Source organism: Chrysemys picta, chromosome 6, assembly GCF_011386835.1.
Source record: "Chrysemys picta bellii isolate R12L10 chromosome 6, ASM1138683v2, whole genome shotgun sequence".
Taxonomy (NCBI): domain Eukaryota; kingdom Metazoa; phylum Chordata; order Testudines; family Emydidae; genus Chrysemys; species Chrysemys picta.
The window spans coordinates 43,643,649-43,668,298 of NC_088796.1; the positions used below are offsets into that span (position 1 = coordinate 43,643,649).

The 24,650-nt window shown below is 41.0% G+C and overlaps 1 protein-coding gene across 5 annotated transcripts in view; it reads right to left on the reverse strand.

The window, feature by feature from the left end:
• Nucleotides 1-24,650, reverse strand: part of LOC101935607 (cardiomyopathy-associated protein 5) — a 60,819-nt gene that overhangs the window by 13,588 nt on the left and 22,581 nt on the right. The window contains exons 6-10 of one of the 5 annotated variants that reach the window (XM_005286428.5): nt 23,030-23,151; nt 17,407-17,556; nt 14,570-14,716; nt 8,962-9,109; nt 1,171-1,304 (exon numbers count right to left, since the gene is read on the reverse strand). In XM_005286428.5, the coding sequence (XP_005286485.2) occupies nt 1,171-1,304; nt 8,962-9,109; nt 14,570-14,716; nt 17,407-17,556; nt 23,030-23,151 (701 nt within the window). Of the gene's footprint in view, nt 1-1,170; nt 1,305-8,961; nt 9,110-14,569; nt 14,760-17,406; nt 17,557-23,029; nt 23,152-24,650 lie in introns of those variants that run through there. The other 4 variants (XM_024111120.3, XR_006172513.2, XR_006172514.2 and 1 more) reach the window with 4 other exon arrangements.

Genomic DNA, 24,650 nt, shown 5'->3' on the forward strand with positions numbered 1-24,650 from the left:
GTATGCAAGTGGTAAGCCTTAAATCAGGGTGATACCTATATCAGCAGTGTTTTCCCTGCTTCACCCTCCCACACATAAAATAATTATACAGCAAGAGCAGCAGTGGTTACCAGCCAATTTTATTTTTGTAGCATTTTCTAGCATAACTATGAAAGTTTCACAAAAGGGAACCCAGTAGTTTTGAACTTTAATAACTTTCTTTACTAAACTATCGTGATCCAGTTCCCCACTAGAATAGCACACTCATAAACACGGCCTCACTACATAGACTTCCAAGTGAATCTGCCATAGGCAATCACACATTTAAAAATAAAAATAAGACAACTAAAGATATCCTGGAAAATTGTATGACTACTGTACATAGGGTTTGTTGCTGTAATTGTTCTCCACATTTCTTTACTAAATTTTATTGCCACCATCTGTTCTGCGTCCATCAAAATCTTTTTCATTAGTAATGGGTAATGTTATGCCAAAGAAGGTAAAGGCTCCCAAGTGCTTAGGGTAGTTAAAAAACTCTTTGGGCAACACAGAAATCCCTGGTATTAAAAAAAGTTTTGAAGTCAATCAATTATTTTTCAAAACACAGTTCTTGAAGTTTGAGCTTGCCATAATGTATCTTCTCCTAAAACACTGGACTAAGTTTTTGGGGGGTTTTTTAATTCACTTACAAACTTTTAGTTGTGTTTCAGATCATTCTGTATAATTTTGAATAGACTCTATTAGGAAATGTCTTGCCAAGGTAAAAAAAAAATCCCCAAACATATCCAGGTAAGGCACACAAGGGGCTGAAATGCAAACATGAGTTTCTGTCAACTGTTGAATTCACTGGGATTGCATAGGTCTAATGAGGGCAGAACTTGGTATTGTTTTAGGAGTTTTATATTCATAGGAGTTGTACAAAACTCCAGAACTTGAAGAACACTGGACGGTTTCCAATGGTCCTGATTTCACTTACACCAGCTTTATACTGGCATAACTCTATTAAATTCAGCTGAGTTATTCCCAATTTACACTAAAGGTCAGTCAAATCAGAAGCAGGCCCAGTATGTCACAATGAACTGGTTACTTTTGGAGACTAAATTTCAGCATTAAATTCTGGGGCAATTATGCCACCTTTGAGTGCCCTGCCACTCTACCTCATTGTTTTGATGTCAGAAAAGGCAGATCTACCTTTCGTTGAGATGAGGGCGGCTTCACTCTGCTCACTTGTCCCAGATGAGTTGGCAGCTCTCACATAGAAGAAATAATTCACATTGGGCTGCAGATTAACTTGCAGTTCAGGCTTTTTTATTCCAGCAAAAGATCTAGAAAAATTCAACAATTTTTACAATTGAAAATGCATACTAAAACTATCATGATCAAATGAAAATGATCTCTTATACAAACAGCCAAGCCATTTTAGCTACATAATACTGTACTTGGATATTACAGTGATGGGCACTGTAGGAAAACCTGAGGTTGGATAGAAGCGTAGAGACAGACAGACAGATCTTCTTTTCTTCAGATTACAGATGGATTTTGCCATTTTACCTATGACATTTTCCCTCGCTTTACTGGCTTTAAAATGACTTGAGTCTCTACTGCCTTGCACCTTATATAGTTATTTACACCTATGTAAACCAGGTGTGAAATTCAACTAATCTGATTTAGTAGCATTTTACACGCACTTTGTGCTCAGCTTGCACAGATGGAAGTGAGTATACAAAGTGCAAGGCAGTGGAGAATCAGGACCCCTAATTTTCATTGATCTTCCCAGTAAAACATCCATGTTGCCAGATGAACGAGTTAAACAAATAGAACCTGCAATAAATACAGCCACATATGAGAACACATGGCTGGTATGACCGGGCTACTTAAATACAGATTTCAACTGTGAGTGGAAGATACCACTTTTTGAATATACATGGGAACCACACATCTTATTGTGGGCTCTTATCTCACACATCATTCAGCAAAAAGAGCTGGCATCCCCCCCAACTTCGCAGTGCACTTTAACTGGCAAGCTTTGCAAGATACAGCAGTAGAAGAACTGCCTTGGCACAGTGTCCTACTTTGATTAATCCTGCCCTTTATGATTCCTCAAAAGCTCCTGCCTTCACATCCTCGACAGTCGGTGCCATTACACACTCCAGGAAAACTGAGAGAATCAGCATTCACTCGATGTACTTCACAGACACTTTGAAGTGACCTTGAAGGCACCTGGGTTGTCTAGAAAAATATGAACTTTACCTTTTATTCTGATGGAAACATGGGCTGAATTTAACGTTTTCTCACTTTCTGGGTCCATATTTTCGGAGTCCCATAGAATGCACATACACCATTGCATGCACAAAACCTGTATCTGAGTGCCCAGCTAGCAGTTACCTGCACAGATTAGGTAACTTTGCCCACAAGTACCAGTCTGTACATACCATACAGCTACCCAGTTTTCAAGTGTAAGTACAGGTTGTTGTCTACAATGTGCACGCGCGTGTGCACATTTTGGGGCAAATTCTGCCCCCTTCTGCATGCCTGTTCCTTCATAATGGAACCACATGGTTCTGTTGTACAAGGAGGAGCTGGGTGTGGGGGACCCTAACTCTGAACAAGACCCCTGTGTGCCAGCTTATGGAAGGTGGGAGGAGTTAGAGTTGGGGGATCAACCACAGCACAGAACCTCCTTCTCTCTACTTGCTGTGTCGCGTCTAGATAAAAAAAAGGCTCTGCAACTTTTCTGAAACATGGGGAAGAGGATTCCTCCCACCCTGGCTCCCACTGTGCATCTCCCCAGCACCCAGTCTGACTATTTAGACCAACTGCTCGGTTGGTCTCATTACTACAATTACTGCTCCTGCACTGACAGGGGGATGGAACTAGATTAGCCAATGAGTCTTTACCATCCCTAATTTCTATGATCCCACAGTATGTCAGACAGGCAAATGCAGTTTGCTATGCAAGTCCATTATTATTAATTTATCTAAACTGTTTTTCTGCAGATGTCCCACCAGAGAGCAGTACAAACTGAAGAATGATCAGTGCTCTTCCACTAGGATTTTCACATGCACATCTGAGCCTTGTTTATCAGCATGAGCAAAATCTCGCAGTCCTTACACGTTCTTCATGAAGGCAAAACTCGCTTTAACTTCAAAGGGAGCTTTGTGTGCACAAAGATTGCAGGATTGCACTCTATGTGCGATTTATTTCACCTCTCCATTGTATGCATTTTACAGTGCCTTTTGTCATGAAAATTTGAGAAAAAAAATCATTATGTTCTTCAAAGATGGTTCCAATCTGAGTGAACTTCAAAGGGTGGGGGGTTTTAAGCTCATCAGGACCAAGCCAAACCTTATTATAGAAATAAGCATGCAAATCCCAAAAGAGATGCAGTAAATGCAGAATCAGGTAACCCAAAGTTGATGGAGATTGACAGACTGTATCACTATCAAGTAAGTGATAAAGACCCTGATTCAACAAGGTACTTAAGCATGTGCCTGCCTTTAAGCAGGTGAATAATCATATTGATGGATTATCCTGGAAAGGCTTTGTGGGAGAAGTGTGACTAGAGGAGGGATGACTAAAGAGAGGGTGGTCTCATAGAGGAGAAAGACTGGTCTGAGTATAGGAGCAACATGGAAAAAGGCATGATGAGAGTACAAGAATAATACAAAAGAAGCACTTTGGAGGCAGGCTAAAGTAGAATAAAAGAAGCAAGAAAGGAGAGACAGCCAAGACTCAGGCAGGAATGGAGTTTTGCAAAGCTTTGAAATAAGTTGTCCACACTTACTTAAACTAGGAAGATAGCCTGGGACACTCTATAATGTCCTGTATCAGAGGGGTAGCCGTGTTAGTCTGAATTTGTAAAAGGTAACAGAGGGTCCTGTGGCACCTTTAAGACTAACAGAAGTATAGGGAGCATAAGCTTTCGTGGGTAACAACCTCACTTCTTCAGATGCAAGCCCGCTTGCATCTGAAGAAGTGAGGTTGTTACCCACGAAAGCTTATGCTCCCTATACTTCTGTTAGTCTTAAAGGTGCCACAGGACCCTCTGTTATCTATAATGTCCTAATACCCCAACAGTTTTTCCAGGTAAAGTTATTTTTCATAGTTCTCCATTAAAAGTTCTGTGACAGAAGCAGAACACACTGGAAAGGAGCCATTTTGCTCAAGTAGTTAAAAGAGTGCTAAAAATCGAGCTACAAGAAGACGTATAGAAAACTGAACAGGAGTACTTGTGGCACCTTAGAGACTAACAAATTTATTTGAGCATACGCTTTCGTGGGCTAGAGCCCACTTAAATTTATTAGTCTCTAAGGTGCCACAAGTACTCCTGTTCTTTTTGTGGATACAGACTAACACAGCTGCTACTCTGAAACCTGTATAGAAAACTGCTTGTCCGAATGAATGGGCAAAATCTCTCAAGCTCAGTGATTTCCTCTGCACAATGCCTTCCTGTTTTCCCTATGAGATGCCACAAAAGTCACTGCCCTACCATGAAAACAGGAGGTGTCCTTTCCCCCCCATTGCAGAATAATTATATCATAACATTTGAGATGGCTTCTTAGCCTAACCAAAGGCTATACAACACGTCCATCTGAGTAGAGAGGGGAGCAAGCTGCAACATTCACATCCTGAGTCAGAGCCAAACTTTCTCATAGCGCAGGGGCGTTCAGATCTGCAGTTTGTGTTCAGAGTAGGATCAGCCATCAAGTTCAGACTGGGATGTCCTCCAAGTCTGAGGATATTTGAATTCCGGCTTTGGGCCCATCTCAATATGAGAGTGCAATATTTCAGCTACAGCTCAGATTTAATAGCAGCACAAAGTTGTCTGGACTCAGACTGGACCTATCAGTAAAACAGTGATCAGGTTTGCCAGTAAGGTACTGTGCCTAGTAACCTATTTTAGCTAGCTTTGAGCTTCCTAAGAATACGAGCCCATCAATTTTATCTGAGATTAAGGCTTAAAAAATATCCCTGCTGGTGCCAACTAATGAAAGAGGATAAGCCAACAAGATGGACATTCATTTGCAACACTCAGTTAATTTCAGCCAGCTCCAGACTCACAACAAGCTGAGTCCCAAACGAGAAATGTCTTTGAATGCCTTGCCTTTTGGTCTGGCTGCTGGGGGAAGGGATGAGGTGGAAAACTGAGCCAATGAGCGCCCCTCCCCACCCCCGGCCCGAGCCACAGGCAATCACTTTTGTTGGTTATGCTTTAGGTCAGCCCTCTAGTCAGTAATACAAACTTTAGAGTGAAAAAGGCGTGATTACTGCCTGGTTTATGTGAGTATAAGGCAAGTATGTGGGAAGGGAATCGGCATTGTTAACATCCTGATGGTGCTATGGGAAAAGCCTGCTCCATTTCCAAGTCCCTGTGATAAACTGTGATGCTAGATCTCCCTTAATCTAGCATAAACCACTGAACCCTGTAATTTCTGTCATAGAAGGAAGGGAAATCAATCTAACAAAATATGCTGAGTGTTCGGTTATATACTTGCTTTTTAAAATATGCCTGCACATTTTACAGACAATTGGAAATGTAAAAAGATAATTGTATTGGCAGAGCATGACATAACTTGGCCTTTTTCCAAGAGGTTTTCTTTAGGTTTCATACTATTGCTACAAAACCTTTGACAAAAAGTACAGGGCGTTAAAAGTAAAGGAACACAAAACACCCGATGTTTTAATTTTCTCTTGCTCCTGTTTAGAATGAGAAATCTAAGTCTCAAAGCCAGTCTCCAAATTTCAGGTATTCTATTTAACAGGAACACTATTTGACTTTAAGCAAGAAGGAGTTACATTTTTCTTCACATTTAAATTGGTGAACAAGATTGTGTCACCTGACTGATGTGGCTCAATGCTCAGAAATTGCCTAGAAAACTGGAGATTTTTCTAAGTCATGAGAAATCTGATTTATAGCAGTTGTTTGTTTTCATCCACATAACAATTATATCCCATTTATTCCCATCTATTTCAATAAAAATTCTAAAGCCAATGGGTGACATATATATATTAAAATGTTCAGAATCCCCTCTGTATTTTAAATAGCTATTTTTGCTTCCAAACAATCCACCAGTGAAACCCAACATCTAGAGCTGTGCTGACATAATTGATATTCATGGTGGGAGCTGAACGTACACAACGTTTTGCAAGTATAGCACCTCACAGGATTGGGCCCACTGAGAGGGAAGGATGGTCTTGTGGCTAAAGCAAAGGCCTGGGAATCAGGTCATCGGTGTTCCATTTGAAGCTGTGCCACGTACTTCAGGCCTGCCTCTTGGATTTCCCTTGAAAAAGGGGTTCTGCAGCTTCTGGGCTTCATGGAGCTGGAGCAAAACAGGATGGGGCTAGAGATACAGGTTCGCTGTGTAAATGGCCTGTGCCTGGCATATCCCCAAGATCTGTGGTGTCTGTCAAATGTACTCCCTGTTTGCTTTTATTTTTTGTCCTTTCTGAAATTTCACTCTGGTCACAGTGAAAAGCTATTTTCTATCCACAGAAAGGCCAAAATATCAATTTGATTCAGTAATATATAGATGCATGAACATTTCTGATTTTGCACAGGCATACTTGACAATGAGGGTCAGTCAATTCTGTCATTTTGTAGGCACAGTTATCTTCACACAAGCAAACTGCTCCACACTGAACTTCTTTTGCTCACCAGTGACAGAAAACTGAACATTTTAAGCTTTGCTGTTGAGCAGAATAGAGGCTATTCCAATTAATTGTAAGTAAACTTGTAAACTTGGAGTAAACATGTACTGTATGGTCAGGAGCAACCACATTTTGCCTAGCTGAAGACAACATTGGTTGGAATTCAAGGGCCTCATAAAATTTGTATGAAACTGAGCACACTGCAGCTGCCTGTACCAGGGACAGCCATGCAGAACTCCTGTTCCTCCTCCTGCTTGGATTAAGACAAAGCATCATGTGCTGACACATTTAGTCTATGCAGGCCTCAACTCCCTATTTAAAGATCAGGAGGAGCCATGGTCTACATTGTAGAGCTCTGGGGGCTACATTTGGCACATGGGTACTGACTTTTTTTGCAGGCTATTTAAATATTCTTTTAAAATGTATTTATCCCGTTTGTTTTTCCTTTTCCTTAGAGACTATCACCAACTGCCTCTGTGTGTCACCTAATTCATTTCTGTTATTTTTAAGAACAATTAAACTATTCCCCCAAACGTCTTTGGGCAATGGAGGTTATACAGAGGGAAGAGCCCATCTTCCTTACTGTCCCTGCATCATGTGGGGCTGGAAGGTCATGAGGGGTCTGTTTTTTTTCTCATTCTCTCTGTTGCCATCCTTTGGGCAGGTACAAGAGGACAGAAAATATACTGATCAGTTATGGGGAACACACACTGAAGTCAGTGCAGTCTGGGACAGTGCTGATGTCACTGGAACCTGTCTATTACCCTCACCTGACAAATATGAGCCTTGATATGGATGATGACAACATATATACTCAGTGCCATCATTACTGTGTTTGAAGTGACGGATGGTAAGAGAGCTGGGTGGGAAATGGTTTTGCCGACCCACAAACATTTGAGATTTCGAAAATGGACCCATTCCATGTCAGGATGAAACAAAGACCCTTTGAGGTGTTTTGGTGAAAAAACAGAGAGAAATAGCTCCACTCCAGAATAGCCAATAGTCCAGTGGCTAGAACAGTCATGTGGGACATCAGCAACCCAGGTTCAAGTCCTTGCTCTGCCTGATTCAGACCCAGGACTTGAACCTGGGTCTCTGACATCCCAGGTGAGTGACATCATCACTGGACTCTTCTGGGGTGGGTCTCCCCCCTCTCCTCACCTCCTGAAATTCCATCCTGGACTTGAGAAACTTTTCCCAAAAGTTCAGTCAAAAGCAGTACATTGTCACAAAACGTTTTGGTTTCAATAAATTGGCATTTTCTGACCCCAAAAATTGTCAAAAAATTCCAAACCAGCTCCAGTCCAAGAGTTGGTTTGTTTTTCTGTGGGGAGTCTTTTTTGAGGTGGGGTAGGAAAGGTTATTTATTAGTGATGTTTAATTATTATTTATTTTCCTAGGAGAAATGGTTTATAAGTTGTATGCACGCATAATTTAGATATGCCTGTTATTGTAGTTTTTAGAGTACATGTATTACTAATTATTATTATTTGCATTGCAAGAATATCTAGAATCTGAACCCACTCAATAGCTGGGGCCCCATTGTTTTGGGTGCTGCACAAATACATAGCAAACTAGGTCTCTGCCCTGAGGATCTTACAATGCAAGTTTTTTTGATATAGCAAGATGATTTGCACAGACAGATACTGTGCCAGCATAAAGCCTGATTGAAATTACCAGGCGGTCACCCACACAGAACTCATTGATGGATCAGGTCTTAGGAAAGCTTACAATCTAATTGTAAATCTTAAAATTTAACATAGGAGAGCTTCATACCGATAGCGTACTAATACTTGTGATGTGTTTAATAAAGAAATCACATGAATGAATCCTTCTGCTATGCTCTAGTGATGAACCCCCACAACAGATTTTCAGGTCTCTTAATCTGTTTGTTTGTTTGTTTGTTTTAAGCAAACATACAGACTTCCCAGCCCCTGCCCTTTTCTGTGCAACACAAGTGCACTGGTTCTGCTGTGGAAGAGGGGGGCCTCCATAGGTGAAGAGGAGGAGGTAGAATTTGCCCCTTAATGTCTTTTATTTCCCAACTGAGAACTAGCTCAATGGAAGTTTTTCCTGAGTAAAGACTGCATAAGGACTTCAGGTTTGGGGCTGAAGTAAATGGGTTCATTAGTTTAGCAGAATAAAATTACGGTATTTCTAGTTTCTCCCGATCTAATATCAGAGATTAGCATCTGGCCCAGAAGCTGATTTCTTCTTTATGTAATTCAGGACAAACAGAATAATCACTTCTATAATAATCCATGATCTGGAAAGTGCTCCTTAGCTTCTATTTAATCTCATCTATCCACATTTCAAACCTTAGGGACTGACCTGAGACCCTCTCCTTCAGGAGAGTACTGTCTGCAGTACTCCAGTGTGAAAGACTTTGTTGCTTCTGAGTTGGCTGTGCTCCATCGGATGATGGCAGTGTCCCAACACACAGTACAGTCTTCTGCCTTTAGTAAGGGGGTAGAGGGTGCTGTGAACACAATGATGTATTAGCTGTACTATGAAGAATGCTACAGCAACTGCAATATATATGCTAGGCAGATTGAAATGAAAAGACAACCACAAAACATATATGTCACCAATCCTAAAAAACCAATAAACTGAATTAGCGTAGAAAGATCTTTTTCCTCAGATGGAAATAATGTGTGTGGAAACAACTCCACTACAATAATGTTCTCCCATCCCTTGTTAACTTTTTTTTTTGGGGGGGGGGGGGCAGGTGGCATGCTAATCAGGAAAAACACTTTACTACTTTACCCATCTCTTTAAAAAACAATAGTAAGAATTACATGCAGTTTATTCTGTAGTTTAAATGATAGTGCCCTATGCTTTGGAGCTGAAGGTCCCAAGTTCAATCCCTCCAGAAAGAACCCATTATGTAAATTCATGCAGTTCAGAGTTTCCTTAACAAGTTAATTTAGATCAGGGGTTCTCAAACTGGGGGTCGGGACCCCTCAGGGTGTCGCAAGGTTATTACATGGGGGGGGTCGCGAGCTGTCAGCCTCCACCCTCAAACCCCACTTTGCCTCCAGCATTTATAATGGTGTTAAATATAAATTAAAAACACTTTTTTACATAAGGGGGGTTGCACACAGACGCTTGCTATGTGAAAGGGCAGTAAAAAAGTTTGAGAACCACTGATTTAGATGATCTCGAACACTTTTTTCACTCATTTCTGTGGTGCTTTAAGGAATAGACCCATGAAGCAGCATAGGGTCTGGTTATACCTAGATTACCACAGCTCTGTCTTCAGCAGCCCTTGCATCAACTGTATAACAAAAATTAATATGATGCAGAAGAACTGAGTAGTAGCAAAGGGATAACTTTGCTGCTTTAATTGTGTCCAGTATATTGTTGCAATACAGCTACCAAAATTTAATACATTTCTCTTCCCTATGGCCTAAATTCAAGGACTACAAACCCTATTGCACATATAGACAAATGTACATGAAGAAGGACACGGATTGCAAGTGATCAAAGGAATATTGTGTGAAATAATGTACCGAATTAGCCTATCAGATTCAAGGTCTTATTTTCTAGGCTGAAAGTGATTTTGTTTACTCACTCAAAAAGAAGAACAGGAGTACTTGTGGCACCTTAGAGACTAACAAATTTATTAGAGCATAAGCTTTCGTGGACTACAGCCCACTTCTTCGGATGCATATGCTTCTATATGCATCCGAAGAAGTGGGCTGTAGTCCACGAAAGCTTATGCTCTAATAAATTTGTTAGTCTCTAAGGTGCCACAAGTACTCCTGTTCTTCTTTTTGCGGATACAGACTAACACGGCTGCTACTCTGAAACCTTTACTCACTCAGTTTCTCTCTACAAACTTTTCTCCACTACATGAAGTATTGGCATCATGTGAGCCTACCAAGTTCTGAATTTAACATTTCTGGGATAATATTAATATCAGTCCCTAAAATAATATCACTGGAATTTCTGTTCTTTGATAATAAACATAGATATATTTACAGTGAAAACAAGGCTAAGTGCTGTGGTGTTAAGCAATGTGGTGATCCTGAGCTGAATCTTGCAAGCTGGTATAAACTATTTCTTTGGGAACAGCAGGTAGTACTAGTAATATTGTACAAATGGATATAAACTGGCCATCAGGAAATTTAGACTTGAAATTAGACAAAGGTTTCTAACCATCAGAGGCGTGAAGTTCTGGAACAGCCTTCCAAGGGGAGCAGTGGAGGCAAAAGATATATCTGGCTTCAAGACTAAGCTTGATAAGTTTATGGAGGGGATGGTATGATGGGATAGCCTATTTTTGGCAATTAATTGATCTTTGACTATTAGCGGTAAATATGCCCAATGGCCTGTGATGGGACATTAGATAGGGTGGGATCTGAGTTACTACAGAGAATTCTTTCCTGGGTGTCTGGCTGGTGAGTCTTGCCCACATGCTCAGGGTTTAGCTGATCGCCATATTTGGGGTCAGGAAGGAATTTTCCTCCAGGGCAGATTGGCAGAGGCCCTGGGGGTTTTTTGCCTCTCTCTGCTGCGTGGGGCACGGGTCACTTGCTGGAGGATTCTCTGCACCTTGAAGTTTTTAAACCACAAGTTGAGGACTTCAATAGCTTAGACATAGGTCAGGGGTTTGTTACAGGAGTGGGTGGGTGAGATTCTGTGGCCTGCGTTGTGCAGGTCAGACTAGAAGATAATAATGGTCCCTTCTGACCTTAAAGTCTATGAGATAAGGGGCTGGACATTTCAGGGAATGATCAGAGGACTCGGGGGTTGGAGAGTAGTGTTTGTGCTGCCAGAGGCTTGTGGTTTCAGGGAGCTGATCCACAGCAGGCACAGATAAGACCGCTTTATGCTAAGGACAGGTGATGGTACCCTAGGAAGCATCACGCCAAAACAAGAAGTCAGTGGGCCTGATCCTTAGCTGTTGTAACTTTGTGTGGCTCCATTAATGTCAATTATACCAGCTTATACCAGCTGATGATCTGTCCCATGTACTGGCCCACCACAGGTTTGGTGACCGTCAGGATGTTATAAGACTCAGCCTGTTTTCCCGAGCTTTCAAGGAGGAAATAATGGTCACTGAGTGTCACTCTGAAACCTAAAAGTGTGAAATGATGGAAGCAGGTACAAGCATGGTTGAGAGCTTTTTATTCTGAATATCACAAGGCTGAATCATGCAGTCTGTTACTATCCAATTTTTAAGTTCTCAGCAATTGTGTCTTTTTTACTCCCATGACTTTACGAATTAAACTGTGCAACAGTGTGATGCTGGCAGACCAGGTGCCAGCTCATGCCAAGGCCCATAGGCCTCAACTGAAGACTGACCAATATATAGCTGGGAACCAGTCTGGCTCACCTGTTAAAATAGGTATTACAGTTATAAAAATGTGTTTCGTGTTTAGACTTTGTGAAACGCTAGTAGGAAGCTGCATGTATTCATCTAATTTATAACATCTGTACCCCATTATAAAGTTATATTAAGGGTTTGCATTGTAATCCTCTTTAATTGTATAAATCAAACAAGAATGAAACATTAATTAATGTAAAATGCTGGCTTCCTACAGAAGGTGTTAGGTCCTGCCCATCAAGAAGGCCCATTGTAACCAAATGAGACATTGTGAAACATCAAAGAACAAAGACTTTGTTAATAATATTCCTCCCTCACCCCCATGAAGAGGAGGTGAACGTATGAACTCATCCCATCAGCTTGAATTTGGGGGAGAAGGCAATAAAAATCCCTAACACAAAGAAACTGTCTCTATGCTGTTTGGACTCTGAAGGGCAAAGATTTCGAAGCGTAAGCAAGGGATCCGCAGCTGCTTAGTCTGGGTTAGCCCTAGGCTGTAACTCATTTGTGTGTGTATGTTTATCTGCTTTAATATTGGGAATAACTCTCTTTGCTTTTTCTTAGTTTATACATCTTTAGTTAGTTTATTATAGGACTGGCTACAAGCATTGTCTTCGGTGTAAGATCTAAAGCCCAATTGTCCTAGGGTAAGTGACTGGTCCTTTGGGACTGGGAGTAACCTGAACATTGTTTCAGAGTAGCAGCCGTGTTAGTCTGTATCCGCAAAAAGAACAGGAGTACTTGTGGCACCTTAGAGACTAACAAATTTATTAGAGCATAAGCTTTCGTGAAGAAGTGGGCTGTAGCCCACGAAAGCTTATGCTCTAATAAATTTGTTAGTCTCTAAGGTGCCACAAGTACTCCTGTTCTTTTTGCTGAACATTGTTGTGATTTGTGGTATAAGGGACCATCTATCGCAAATGCAAGCTTGCCTAAGTGGCAAGATAGATAGATCATTTGCAGACCCAGAAAAAATTGTGAATGGACCCCTTTGGAAATCTTAGACATAGTCTGTGGACCCCCCAAGGGTCCGCGGACCATAGATTGAAAACCTCTGATTTAAAGGATCTTAATATTCCAGCCTTGTGACCTAGCAGTCATTCCCTTAACTGATATGCTGGAGAACTAGTTTCTATTGGCAGTGATAATTTTGCTGTCCCTAGATGTCTGAGAGGGCAGGGTGATATAGTATCTTCCACTGTACAACATTACCATTAGTCCATTACAGAATGTAGCATCAGTGGACTCCAGAGGGAGTTCTCTTCAGATGGATGGGCAGTGACCAAAAGATGGAAGCAGAGTGAATAGTTCATATAAAAAAATCATCCAGCTTCCAAAAGGGGCAGGCATAAATAAAACAATATCAAACATAGAACAGGCCAAAGAGTTAGCCTTTTAAAAAACTTTAGATTTTGTGAGAAGTATGTTGACTTTCCAGCTGGAACAACTAATTTGCACTATAGCCTGATGCCAAAAATAACATTTAGCTGCCAGAAGCCAGATTTGGAGAGGTTAGATATCAGGGCAGGACAAAACTCTGGTGGAACATTTTTTGTGAAAATTCATGTGAATCATTTGGCCATTTAAATGTAAAGGATTTCGCACCCCCAAAACTGCGGGTTTTTCACAAAATTTGGCAAGTCTGAACTTTTTTTCCAGTTATTTTTTGCAAAAATCTTTGGTAAAAAATATGCACTGTGACTTAACATGCCACAGGATGAGGAGGAGGAGGATCCAAAGACTTTGTGGCCCAGTGGATTAAGCACAGGGGTCAAAGTCACAGCGTCTACCAAGTGGTCTCAATAATACTGTTGCTTTATAAACATTATTTCATTATAAAGCGTGTAAATATCATTATCCATGTTTTACCAATAGGAAATTGAATAATCCTCCTCATCCTGCGGAGTTTAAATGATCTGACAAAAGTCATCCAGCAAAGTAAGTGTCAGAACATGGATTAGAACACAGGACTCCTAAACCTATGCCTAATCTGCTAGATCATGGTGCCCACAAAGCAAGTCACAAACTCTGAACCTCAGTTTCCTAATCTGTCAAATGACGCTAATACATAATACTTATCTAATTACCTGCCGTTATTATCATTTATTAGTCGTATCATGATAGTGCCTAGAATCCCCAGTCAAATTCAGGGCCTCTGTGTGCTAGATGCTGTACATACCCATAATAAGAGACACCCCCCGCAAAGAGGTTACAATTTAAATAGACAAGACAGAAAAAAGGTGGGGAAAAGTAAGTATCAATATCATCCCCATTTTATAGATGAGAAACCAAGGCACAGAGAGACTGAGCGACTTTCCCAAAGTCGCACAGTGAATGTGTGACAGAGTCAGAAATTGAACTAATATTATTTCATTCCAATGCCTCAAGTACACGTCACAATTGGGGACATTTTAAATTCTGTGTTTTCTCAAATTTCACATATGGTAAATACATTGCTGTCATTTTACAGGTGGGGAAACTATGTGACTTGCCTATTATCTAGTGGATGGAATCAGTGAAACACTTCTCTACATTTCTAATAGCATTGTCTAGTTAATACTGTCTCAGGAACTGAGATCTAATCTTTAAATGCCAAAATATACCTACCAGTTCTGAAAGTGGATTTGTGACTTGGTAAGCTACATCCTGTGTAGTTCACAGCCATGACCCACACACCATAATAGCGATCCGGCTCCAGGTCTTCCAAAATGCAGTAGCTCTCCTTCACTGTAACTCTGTATTCTTCTACCAAGGCTAGTACAAGCACACACATACAGGTCATTAGAGAAATGCACACCTGTTAGAAACAATTTGTATGGTTTAGGGTCTCTTATATTGACCAAACAGGAGTCGATTATATCGGGGCTTGTATACAATAGGCATAACACTGCCACAAAAATATGGTCAAGAAGGAACTAAATGAGTTCTGCAGAGTAAGGAGATAATGGGAAGGTTTATTTGTGGTCATCAGGGGTGCTGGAACTAGGGGTGCAGCAGCACCAGGGCCGGTACAAGGATGTTTCGCGCTCTAGGTGAAACTTCCACCTTGCGCCCTTCCCTGAGCCCTGCGGCAGCTCCCCGCCCCCTCCTCCGCCCTGAGGCACCCCCCCGGGGCAGCTCCCCACACACACACCCGGGCAGCCATGCGGCAGCTCCTGACCCCAGCTCACCTCTGCTCTGCCCCCTCCCCGAGCCCTGCGGCAGCTCCCCACCCCACCCCGCTCTGAGGCACCCCCCCCCGCAGCAGCTCCCCACCCCCTTCCGCCCTGAGGCGCCCCCCTGTGGCAGCTGCCCGGGGAGCCATGTGGCAGCTCCCCACCCCAGCTCACCTCTGCTCCGCCTCCTCCCCGAGCATGCCGTCACTGCTCCACTTCTCCCATCTCCCAGGCTTGCGGTGCCAATCAGCTGTTTGGCACCGCAAGCCTGGTAGGGAGAGAAGCAGAGCGGGGTGGCGTGCTCGGGGAGGAGGCGGAGCAGAGGTGAGCTGGGGAATTCCCCTGCGTGCCGCCCCCCGCCCTTAATTGCTGCTGGCGGCCCTCCCCATGCCGCCCTGCCCCAGCTCCCTCCGCCTAAATGCCAGCAGTGACCAGGGCGGCCGAAGATCCAGCCGCCGCGGTCGCCGCCAAAGAAAATGCCGCCCCGCAAATCCTAACGCCCTAGGTGACCGCCTAGGTCGCCAAATAGGTTGCAATGGCCCTGAGCAGCATCCCCTGGCTTGAAGAGGTTTCCATCATATACAGGGTTTACAGTTTTGTTCAATAGCTTTCAGCACCCCCAGTATACAAATTGTTCCAATGCCACTGGTGGGCACCATCAAATTTAATTGCCAGTTGGCCTTTTATTGCACTTTGCATTTCTGGAGATAGCTCAGCACCCCCTCGGCTAATTAATGTGGAGGTATTCTAGCACTTAAATTGCTTTAACTCTTTACCATTCACTCTCAAATAAAACGGCAGAAAAGCAAAGTTAAGATACAAAGGGATTACTACAGGCAAATGTGCTAAGTTCTTCTTGCAAGGCATTGAGTAAAGATGTTTGAGAAACGGATGAGTGTTTTTCTATAGGAAATTTAGACAAAAATTACTTTTTGTTTGTTTGCTTTCCACAGAAAATTTAGACTTTTTGGCAATTTAATCACAAACCAAAATATCTCCAGTTAAAATGGTGCTGCAGTGCCTCACAGGAGTTGTAGTATGGCTGCTCTCTTGGTGAAAAACATCTCCTTCTCCCCTCTTAGTAAAGGCATGCATCATAGGAATCCCTGTCTGTGGTGCATCATGGGAGATACAGTCCAACCAGAGAGCCTGGCCTATAAATGAGAATGTAAGTGTAAAACACCCAGATTAAAATTCCCACGAGGCACTGGGACACTATTTTGAAAAGAAAAATCTTAGCTTTCAGTCAAAATTGAAAACTTTTTGGTTGGGGGCAATTGTTTTTTCAATTATATATTGAAATTTTCTCCTGAAAGTAGAGACTAGATGGGTAAGGTAATATCTTTTATTGGACCAACTTCTGTTGGAGAGAGAAGCTTTCGAGCTACACAGAGCTCTTCTTCTGAAAAAGAAGTGTGTGTGTGTGTGTGTGTGTGTGTGTGTGTGTGTGTGTGTGTGTGTGTGTGTGTGTGTCCAACAGAAGTTGAGCCAATAAAATATATTACCTCACCCATCTTGTCTCTCTACTATCCTGGGACCAACATGGCTACACCACCACTCCGGAAAGCAGACATTTTCTTTGGAAGATTTTGTTTAATTGGAAACCCAATTTTCCACTGAAAAAAAGTTCTTATTAACTCTTAGATCAGCCCTAGTGCTGAGTGCCCTCAGCTCCCATTGAAGTCAAACGGATATCAGAGCACTCAATGCTTTGAGGGACTGGACCCCAAATTTTTAGTAATACGTCAGCTGTAAACAGTTGTGAATCTTGGCTTCATTTCTGTCTTGTGTAACTAAATCTCTCAGAAATGAATTTAATTTGCTGCACATCTTACAAAAAGTGTTTAAGCAACATTCAAATACTTTAAATAATTCTTATTACTAGTCTGGTTTTTTACTGTACAAACTTCTTTATTGCACCTCAAATTCACATATTTAAAAAGTAAAATATTTTTGTGCCATTTTGAAAAATCTGTACCTGTGTGTTGAAATGTTGCATTTTTGTTGAGTTTTTCCTGCTTTGTTATCACTGAACATATTTTTCCAACTTGAGAGCATAAATCCAGACCCCTAAATCCATAATCAGGCACCTGATTTTTGGAGGTGGAGATCTGTATTTGCAGCATTATCTGTCCTTACTACTGTTAATATTAACTCTTCAGTATCAGTCATATTGTGCTCTTCCCCTTTATAGCAATAGCTTAGCCACATCTTTTAAGGATCATTTTAGATATAATTTTATTTGAGATGTTGAACTAATGTTGGTGAGATGCAGGTTCAGTCACATACCACTTTGATCTTTGTTTGGTTGAGGTTCCTCCATGCAATACACCTGGAAGCAATCAATGACGTCTCCTTCACTCACAGTCCAATAGATTGCAATTGATGTGCTTGTAGCAGAGTTTGGTTCCTGAGGTAGCAATTTTGGAGTCTGTGGAACTGGAAGATAGACTTTGGTAGTTATTTATACGGCTTATATTGAACCACATCAACTCCAGTTATGCATGTCATGAGGCAACCAGATGATTTATTTTCCCTTAACTATGAATATTTGAGATGACAGCCAGTTAAGGATTCATTAAAATAAAAAATAGGGGGACTATTTCAAATAACTGAATAAGGACAATAAGGTTGCAATTTTAGGCCAATAAGTTCATATCAATTAGGGATGGGTGAATCAACTGCTAGGAGTAAAATTCTGTCTGTCTGATTCACTACTCCCATACAATTCCACTGATCTGAGTGGGGTTGGCATAGGTGCAGAGGCTGACAGAATTTAGCCCAATATTTGTCAAATAGTAAAAATTTCAGTGCTATCCAGCTAAGTGAATATTCAGCCCATACCCAGCTACCAGTCTCAAATGGTCCATTTTCTCAGCAGCAGCAGCTCCCAGGCTTATGGGTGTTCAGCCAGTTGTTGCTACACGAGCACCAATGAACTCCTCCTCAGACAGCATGCCACAACCAGCAGCAGGTGAGCCACTGGCCTACCTCCACCTCTTCCAAACCTCACATGAGGCACCCAGAGAGACATAATGATAGTTCTTGGGAGGCTCAAGGATTGAAGCCAAACCCTGAGTCCAAGAGGAGCCAGGCACAAGGCTTCCAACACCTGGAAGGGCTAAATACAGATTATCAGGCTAAGCAGAGGCAACAGTTACACCTACAGAGGGGTATGTTTGGATCATATGCATATTTGGAGGCCAGAGTACTATCCAGTTGATAGGACCCCAGATAAAATAATCCTAAACCCAAATATTGAATTGATCACCAAGGCCTAACACTATTAGGTGAAGGCAGGTAAATGTTTTGTTCCCTGAGGTGGTGTAGAGCTTCCTAGCTCGACAGGTGCAGATTTCCTTTTTCTGCACATTTAGTCAGGGCCTATGAGTAGAATCAGAACTTCTCAACAGCTAATGATAATATCCCATCTTGTCCATTCTTTTCTTTAAAAACAAAAAAAGAAAAAACAAAACTGTCACACAGGTCTACAATCTGTGATGCAGACAATATTATTCCAGCATTAGAGGTATGATGGAAATGATGCCCTCATGAGGTTGGGAAAACTACTGCCCATTCCTCAATCCCCATTCCTTAGCCACAGTGGCAGTTCTTAGGAAATCTATCCAATGATTTGCTTCCTTTCAACTAGCTACAAGCCTCCTCTTCAGGGAATGGTAAAGTGGGACCTTCCCCACCAACCCAGAATCTGGTCACCCTTAGGAGTGCCCGTGTCACTAACTTGCTTTCTCCCAATCTACATATTAATAGATACAGGCTGCCTCTATCTGCCCTTTGGTGATATGGGAACCCGCATTCCACCACTGAGTCCAGTGATACCTTTAAAACTTAAAGCTATCAGGTATGTACTGCAGTGTAGTAAAATGTCATGGGCATCATCCCTTCCCCTGCCCTTTCCCCATGAGGCCTATTAACCTTAGTAGAAGAGAGTGAGTCCACGTGCTCAGGCATCTACTACTTTGTAGTGCACTCTGAGGCATAAATTCTGCTGAAGCCTCAAAGTGCCTCTTATAATTTAAGATGTCAGATTAGAAAGCCCAGCAGGAGGGTTACTACTGTGGGTTGCACTGTATTAGAGAGGGAAGCAGGCTGCTTCTTGGGAGAGCCTATTTTTGTGGAACTGGCCTTGCCCTGAACAGAGAGATTATAACAGGACAGCACCTGCTGAACAGGAGACCAACCAAAAGGACAAGTGAAACACTTGTTCATAAGAAATACTACACTAGAGCTAGTTAGTGGGAAGTGGAAACCTACTGAAGAAGGGAGCCAGGTTTCAGAGGCAGGAGTGGATGTACCCCACTGCTAGCCAAGGGCAGAAATAGTTGATAAGATTCCTTGGAATCTAGGAAAAGTACCCGTCGTACAATGAAGAGATTGTACAGTCTGTCAATTCTAGAGGGAGAGGTGACAGCTGAGGAATAGGTCTTTAAAAGAAAGGATGTGAACTATGGGAGAGGCCATTGCTCCCAGAGAGGAACAGACTCTGCTTGGACACAATGCTAAGTGGGCTCTGCCCTCCAGGGCTCAGAACTTAACAGCATGGAGAGGGAGAGACTCTTTGGAGTCTCACTATTGTTGAACTGTTCCCTGGATGTCCAGGGATGTTTTGTGGGGAGATAATCCTTTCAGGGGATAGACATAGAACTCTGCTTGAGCTCTGCAAGGCTGCCATACTTTGATTTTGAACCCTATATCATCTGAAACCTTGTGACCTGATTGGGGATGCCACAAAGTCCTCTAAGATTTTCACAAACCTCAGATAAGCACCAAAAGTTTGACTGCTGATCCAAATGGAACCAGCCCTTGTGAGATTGTTATTTCTCAGGATTATGAGTCAATGGAAGACAAAACCATATCTCACCATTAAATAGTCTGATTGCACAGAACAAAAATATACACTGTTTTTTCATTTACCCAGTAAATTTCCATGTTGCATGGATTCTATAAAGATCTAAGCAGAAAGTTTTTGCTCTTTTCAGTTATCTTCAGACTAATGATGATGATCGCCTGTGGCATTAACAAAGTAGATGCTGATGCTAGCTGTTTTCCTGTGATTTATACAGAGAGCTTCAGTAAGATTACATCTGCCTGTCATTGAAAAATTCATCCCTTTAGTTGCTAACAGCAAACCAGATTTGGGTTTTTTATTGCATCTAGAAAAGCCTGTCTTCTAATAGTATCTAGTGGGGAAATTATTGTGGGTTTTCAGTAGAGTTGTATGGAAACCAGAATTCCCATTTAATGGGAAATTATGCAATTTTCAAATTTGTTTCTGTTCCAAATTAGAATGAAAACAAAAAATTTCAAAATTTCCCAAACCATGAAATTTTTTGAAAAATTGTTGTTTCAAGTCAATCAAAACATTTAGTTTGTATTAAATCAAAGTATTTTATTTCAATATCAACTTTATTTTTTATAATATAGAATAAATTTCAAATTGAAAAGTCATTTCAAAACAAAATATTGATATATTCCCTTCAGAAAATGTTGAAATGGAATGTACTGACATCATCAAAATGCTTCATGTCGTGGCTTTTTTCCTGAAATAAAATATAATAAAAACTGACAAGTTTCCAGGGAAAGTTTCAATTTCAATGAAATGGCATTTTCCAATGGAAAAATAATCCATCAAAAACATTTCTACCAGCTCTAGTTTTCAGTGACATGCTGTCGCATAGATCATTTCATCCCGGATTCTACCCCCTCTGCTCACAGGAAAACCAAGACGACCCAAACATATAGCATTCCATGGAGGGGTTTTCACAAGGTCAGTGTAATGGGGAGAATGGTCAGTTTCCCCCTCCTTTCATAGTATCATTGGCAGAAAGTTGCAATCAGTGGAAGTGCTTGAGTCAAACAGTAACCTGATTTAAACAGCAGTGGCTGGTGGCAGGTTTTTATCAGTGACATGTCCTTGACCTTGGAATTTGTTCCCTCCTTTTCTTCCTGACAGATCTGATTACATTCTGGGTATGCTGCAAGGTTTATCTATGGTCCCAGGCCTTTACTGAGAGAATGGATTAAGTGAAGAGACGAATGGGTGGAGGAGAAAGTTACTGGGTGGGAAGCTCTTGGGGAGAATTTTCTGATGTGGTGGAAAGACTTTGAAAAAAAAATCTATTTTTGCTATTTTATCAACCCACAACACCTAGAGAGAGAGAGAGAGAGAGAGTGTAGTGGATGACAGGACTTCAAAGATCAAGATCTGAGGAAATTTCATTTCAGTGTCAGTGCACTGACAGAGAAGTGGAAGAAGTATGGTCCAGTAGTTATGGCACCTGGGATTGAGAAGAGCCTGGTTCAATTCCCTGCTCTGTCACAGGCTTCCTGTCTGACATTGGGCAAGTCACTTAGCCTCTCTCTGGCTCAGTTCCCCAACTGTAAAATGAGTATAATAGCACTTCCCTACCTCTCAGGGGTATTGAGAGCAGAGCTGGATGAATATATTTTTCTGCTAGTTGGCTGAAAAAACATCAGAGAAAAAAATTAGCTTTGGATTAACCTGAAACAAAAATGTTCTGGTGATTTGAAAAACTCAAAAATATTTGGTTTTGTTTTCAACTGAAAGAATTTGGTAAATTCAGCATGAATTTGCTAAATTTTCAGTTGACCCGAATGTGTATTTTTTTGGCAAATACTCTATTTGCGAAGATAAATAGATAAATACTGTGAGGCACAGTCACTTCATACAAGTACTTTAAATAGAATAGAGTGATGAAGCAGAGGTGAGCAATCAAAAGTCACAGAAGAGACAGCACAAAAAGGAGGATTAGATAGGAAGAAAAAGGAGCTAGAACTGCATAGGGAGCTAAGGGAGAGAGAGCATTACAAGGTATGGAGGAAAAGAAAAAAAGGAAGAGATGATATCTTCTGTTTATATAACAGACCGTCACTGGAATACAGAATTGCCTTGATACATCTAACTACATTTAATTTTCTTATTTCTTGAAACAACATTTAAAAATATGTTTTGAAAAGATGAAGAGAATGGTTGGCAGGATGCTGACAGGAGGGAAGCTGAATGGTGGCTTGCTGCAAAGAACTATGCTGACGCTGAGCTGTTAGTTCTCAGAAATCATAAAACTGAAGAGAAAGCTAGTAATGGATGAAGCTGATACACCATGGCCAGTAGACAAACATGGTTTGTTTATTCTCTTAACTTCCATGACTGCTGGTCAGATCTGGATGATCTTCATAGGTAAAATTCACACACACATATGGCACAAAGCACAACTAAACAAGCTTTAGTTTAAATTAAACAGGCTTGTGCACTAAGTATGGGCTGGGGAGATGGAATACACCCCATTACCCTCCATAGTCACTGCCCTTGCCTACAGAGCGGGCTGGGTCCAGCTACTGTAGCCACTGCTCCTTCATATCCATATGTGGATAGGTTTTCCAGCCACTAGATCCACATAAATACACATCCAGTGGCCTCTTTTTTCAGTCCACCCCAACTTTTCTCTCCACTCCAGAGGCCTGCTTCCCCAGCAAGGAGGTGGTTCAGAAGCACACCCTGAATGGCTGCCATATTTGTGACCCCACATACATGGGCACCATGGGGCTTCCTCAGCATGGAGAGTGTTACATAGGCTTTATGCCAATATGAGATTTTCATTTTGGAATGGACAGGTATTGTAAAGGGTGATTAGAATTTAGAATAAACAAGAGTTAGTGTTTTCTCCTGTGCTACCTTTTCCCCTGCCCAGCAATAAACCAAGCACTTGTGCACAATTAGACTTCATTTCAAATTCAGCTCTGATTGCTAATTACACAGGCTCACAACTCAACTTTTTTTTTTTTCAAAGCACATTCTGATTTTACTTTTCTATAAATTCCAAGGTTTTGTGAAAATGTTTATTTTTCACAGGGTGCGCCCATAGATTCTTACCAGCGACACATTTTAAGGTATTCTGATCACTTCTCACTGAACCGTCTGCATAATGGTCAAAAAGTGAAAATGCACTGGGCATTTTTTCTAATGAGAGAGATTTATCCATTGCAGAAAGTAACCTATTGGGAAGAAAATATATATCCAAATAAATCCCTGTAGTATTACATAGCTTCCAAAGCTCAAAGTTGAATAACATGTGACATGCACTGCTCAAAATATTTCCCATGGATTTAAGAGCAACAACCAAAGAGAAGAGAACTTCCTAACTTTGAACGTTAAGTAGGGGGTACACTGTTTAAAATTAGTTCAAAGATATCTTAGCAGTAAAGATGAACCCAATCTAACTACACAAATCTGTACACTCATGAACTGTGGGAAAGTTTAGATATGAAGTTCTCAGTAAGGCCCTCAAGAATATGGGGTTTAAACTTATTGACATTGTCCCTTTGTATATTTCAAGGCTACAGAAAATTACATCTATCTACAGGAAGCTGACTTCAGAGACATAATGTAAAGCAGCTGGTTATGAGGAGAAAAAAAGAAAAAGGAAAATGGATTGGACTCAATTATCCCTTATTTGCTTCGTTCATTATAAAAAACAACAACATATTTTTAACTTTGAGGCAAAAGCAGCTCCAAGGAAATGAAAGAATTCTTTCTACAAAGCAGTCAAGCAACCCCATTTGTTTTTACACTGAAGTTGTTAGTTGTTCACAGTTTTAACAGGATATACGTAATAAAAAAATAAATTTTCTTTAGAAAGACATGCAGCATTATATAAATCCTTTTCTTAATCTTTTTTAGTAAATCAGATACAATCAATTAAAATAATCTGGTTCATGCACAAAACAAACTAATTTTAATATGTAAACTAATGCTAGTAAATAACATGCAATAAAAATCCTTGAAAATTATTTTTGCATAGCCTACTTTTCAATAATCTACAATATACAAGTAATTGGACAGATTGCCATATGTTGGTATACAATTTTAATGTAGTGGGTGTCCCCCAGAGGTCTGTACTGGGACCAGTCCTATTCAACGTATTCATAAATGATCTGGAAAAAGGGGTAAACAGTGAGGTGGCAAAATTTGCAGAGGATACAAAACTACTCAAGACAGTTAAGTCCCAGGCAGCCTGCGAAGAGTTACAAAAGGATCTCTCAAAACTGAGTCCCTGGGCAACAAAATGGCAGATAAAATTCAATGTTGATAAATGCAAAGTAATTCACATTGGAAAGCATAATCCCAACTATAGATATAAAATGATGGGGTCTAAATTAATTGTTACCACTCAAGAAAGAGATCTTGGAGTCATTGTGGATAGTTCTCTGAAAACATCCACTCAATATGCAGCGGCAGTCAAAAAAGCGAACAGAATGCTGAGAATCATTAAGAAAGGGATAGATAATAAGGTATAAAATATGATATAGCCTCTACATAAATCCATGGTACGCGCACATCTTGAATACTGCATGCAGATGTGTTCATCCCATCTCAAAAAAGATATATTGGAATTGGAAAAGATTCAGAAAAGGGCAACAAAAATTATTAGGGGTGTGGAATGGCTTCCATATGAGGAGAGATTAATAAGACTGGGACTTTTCAGCTTGGAAAA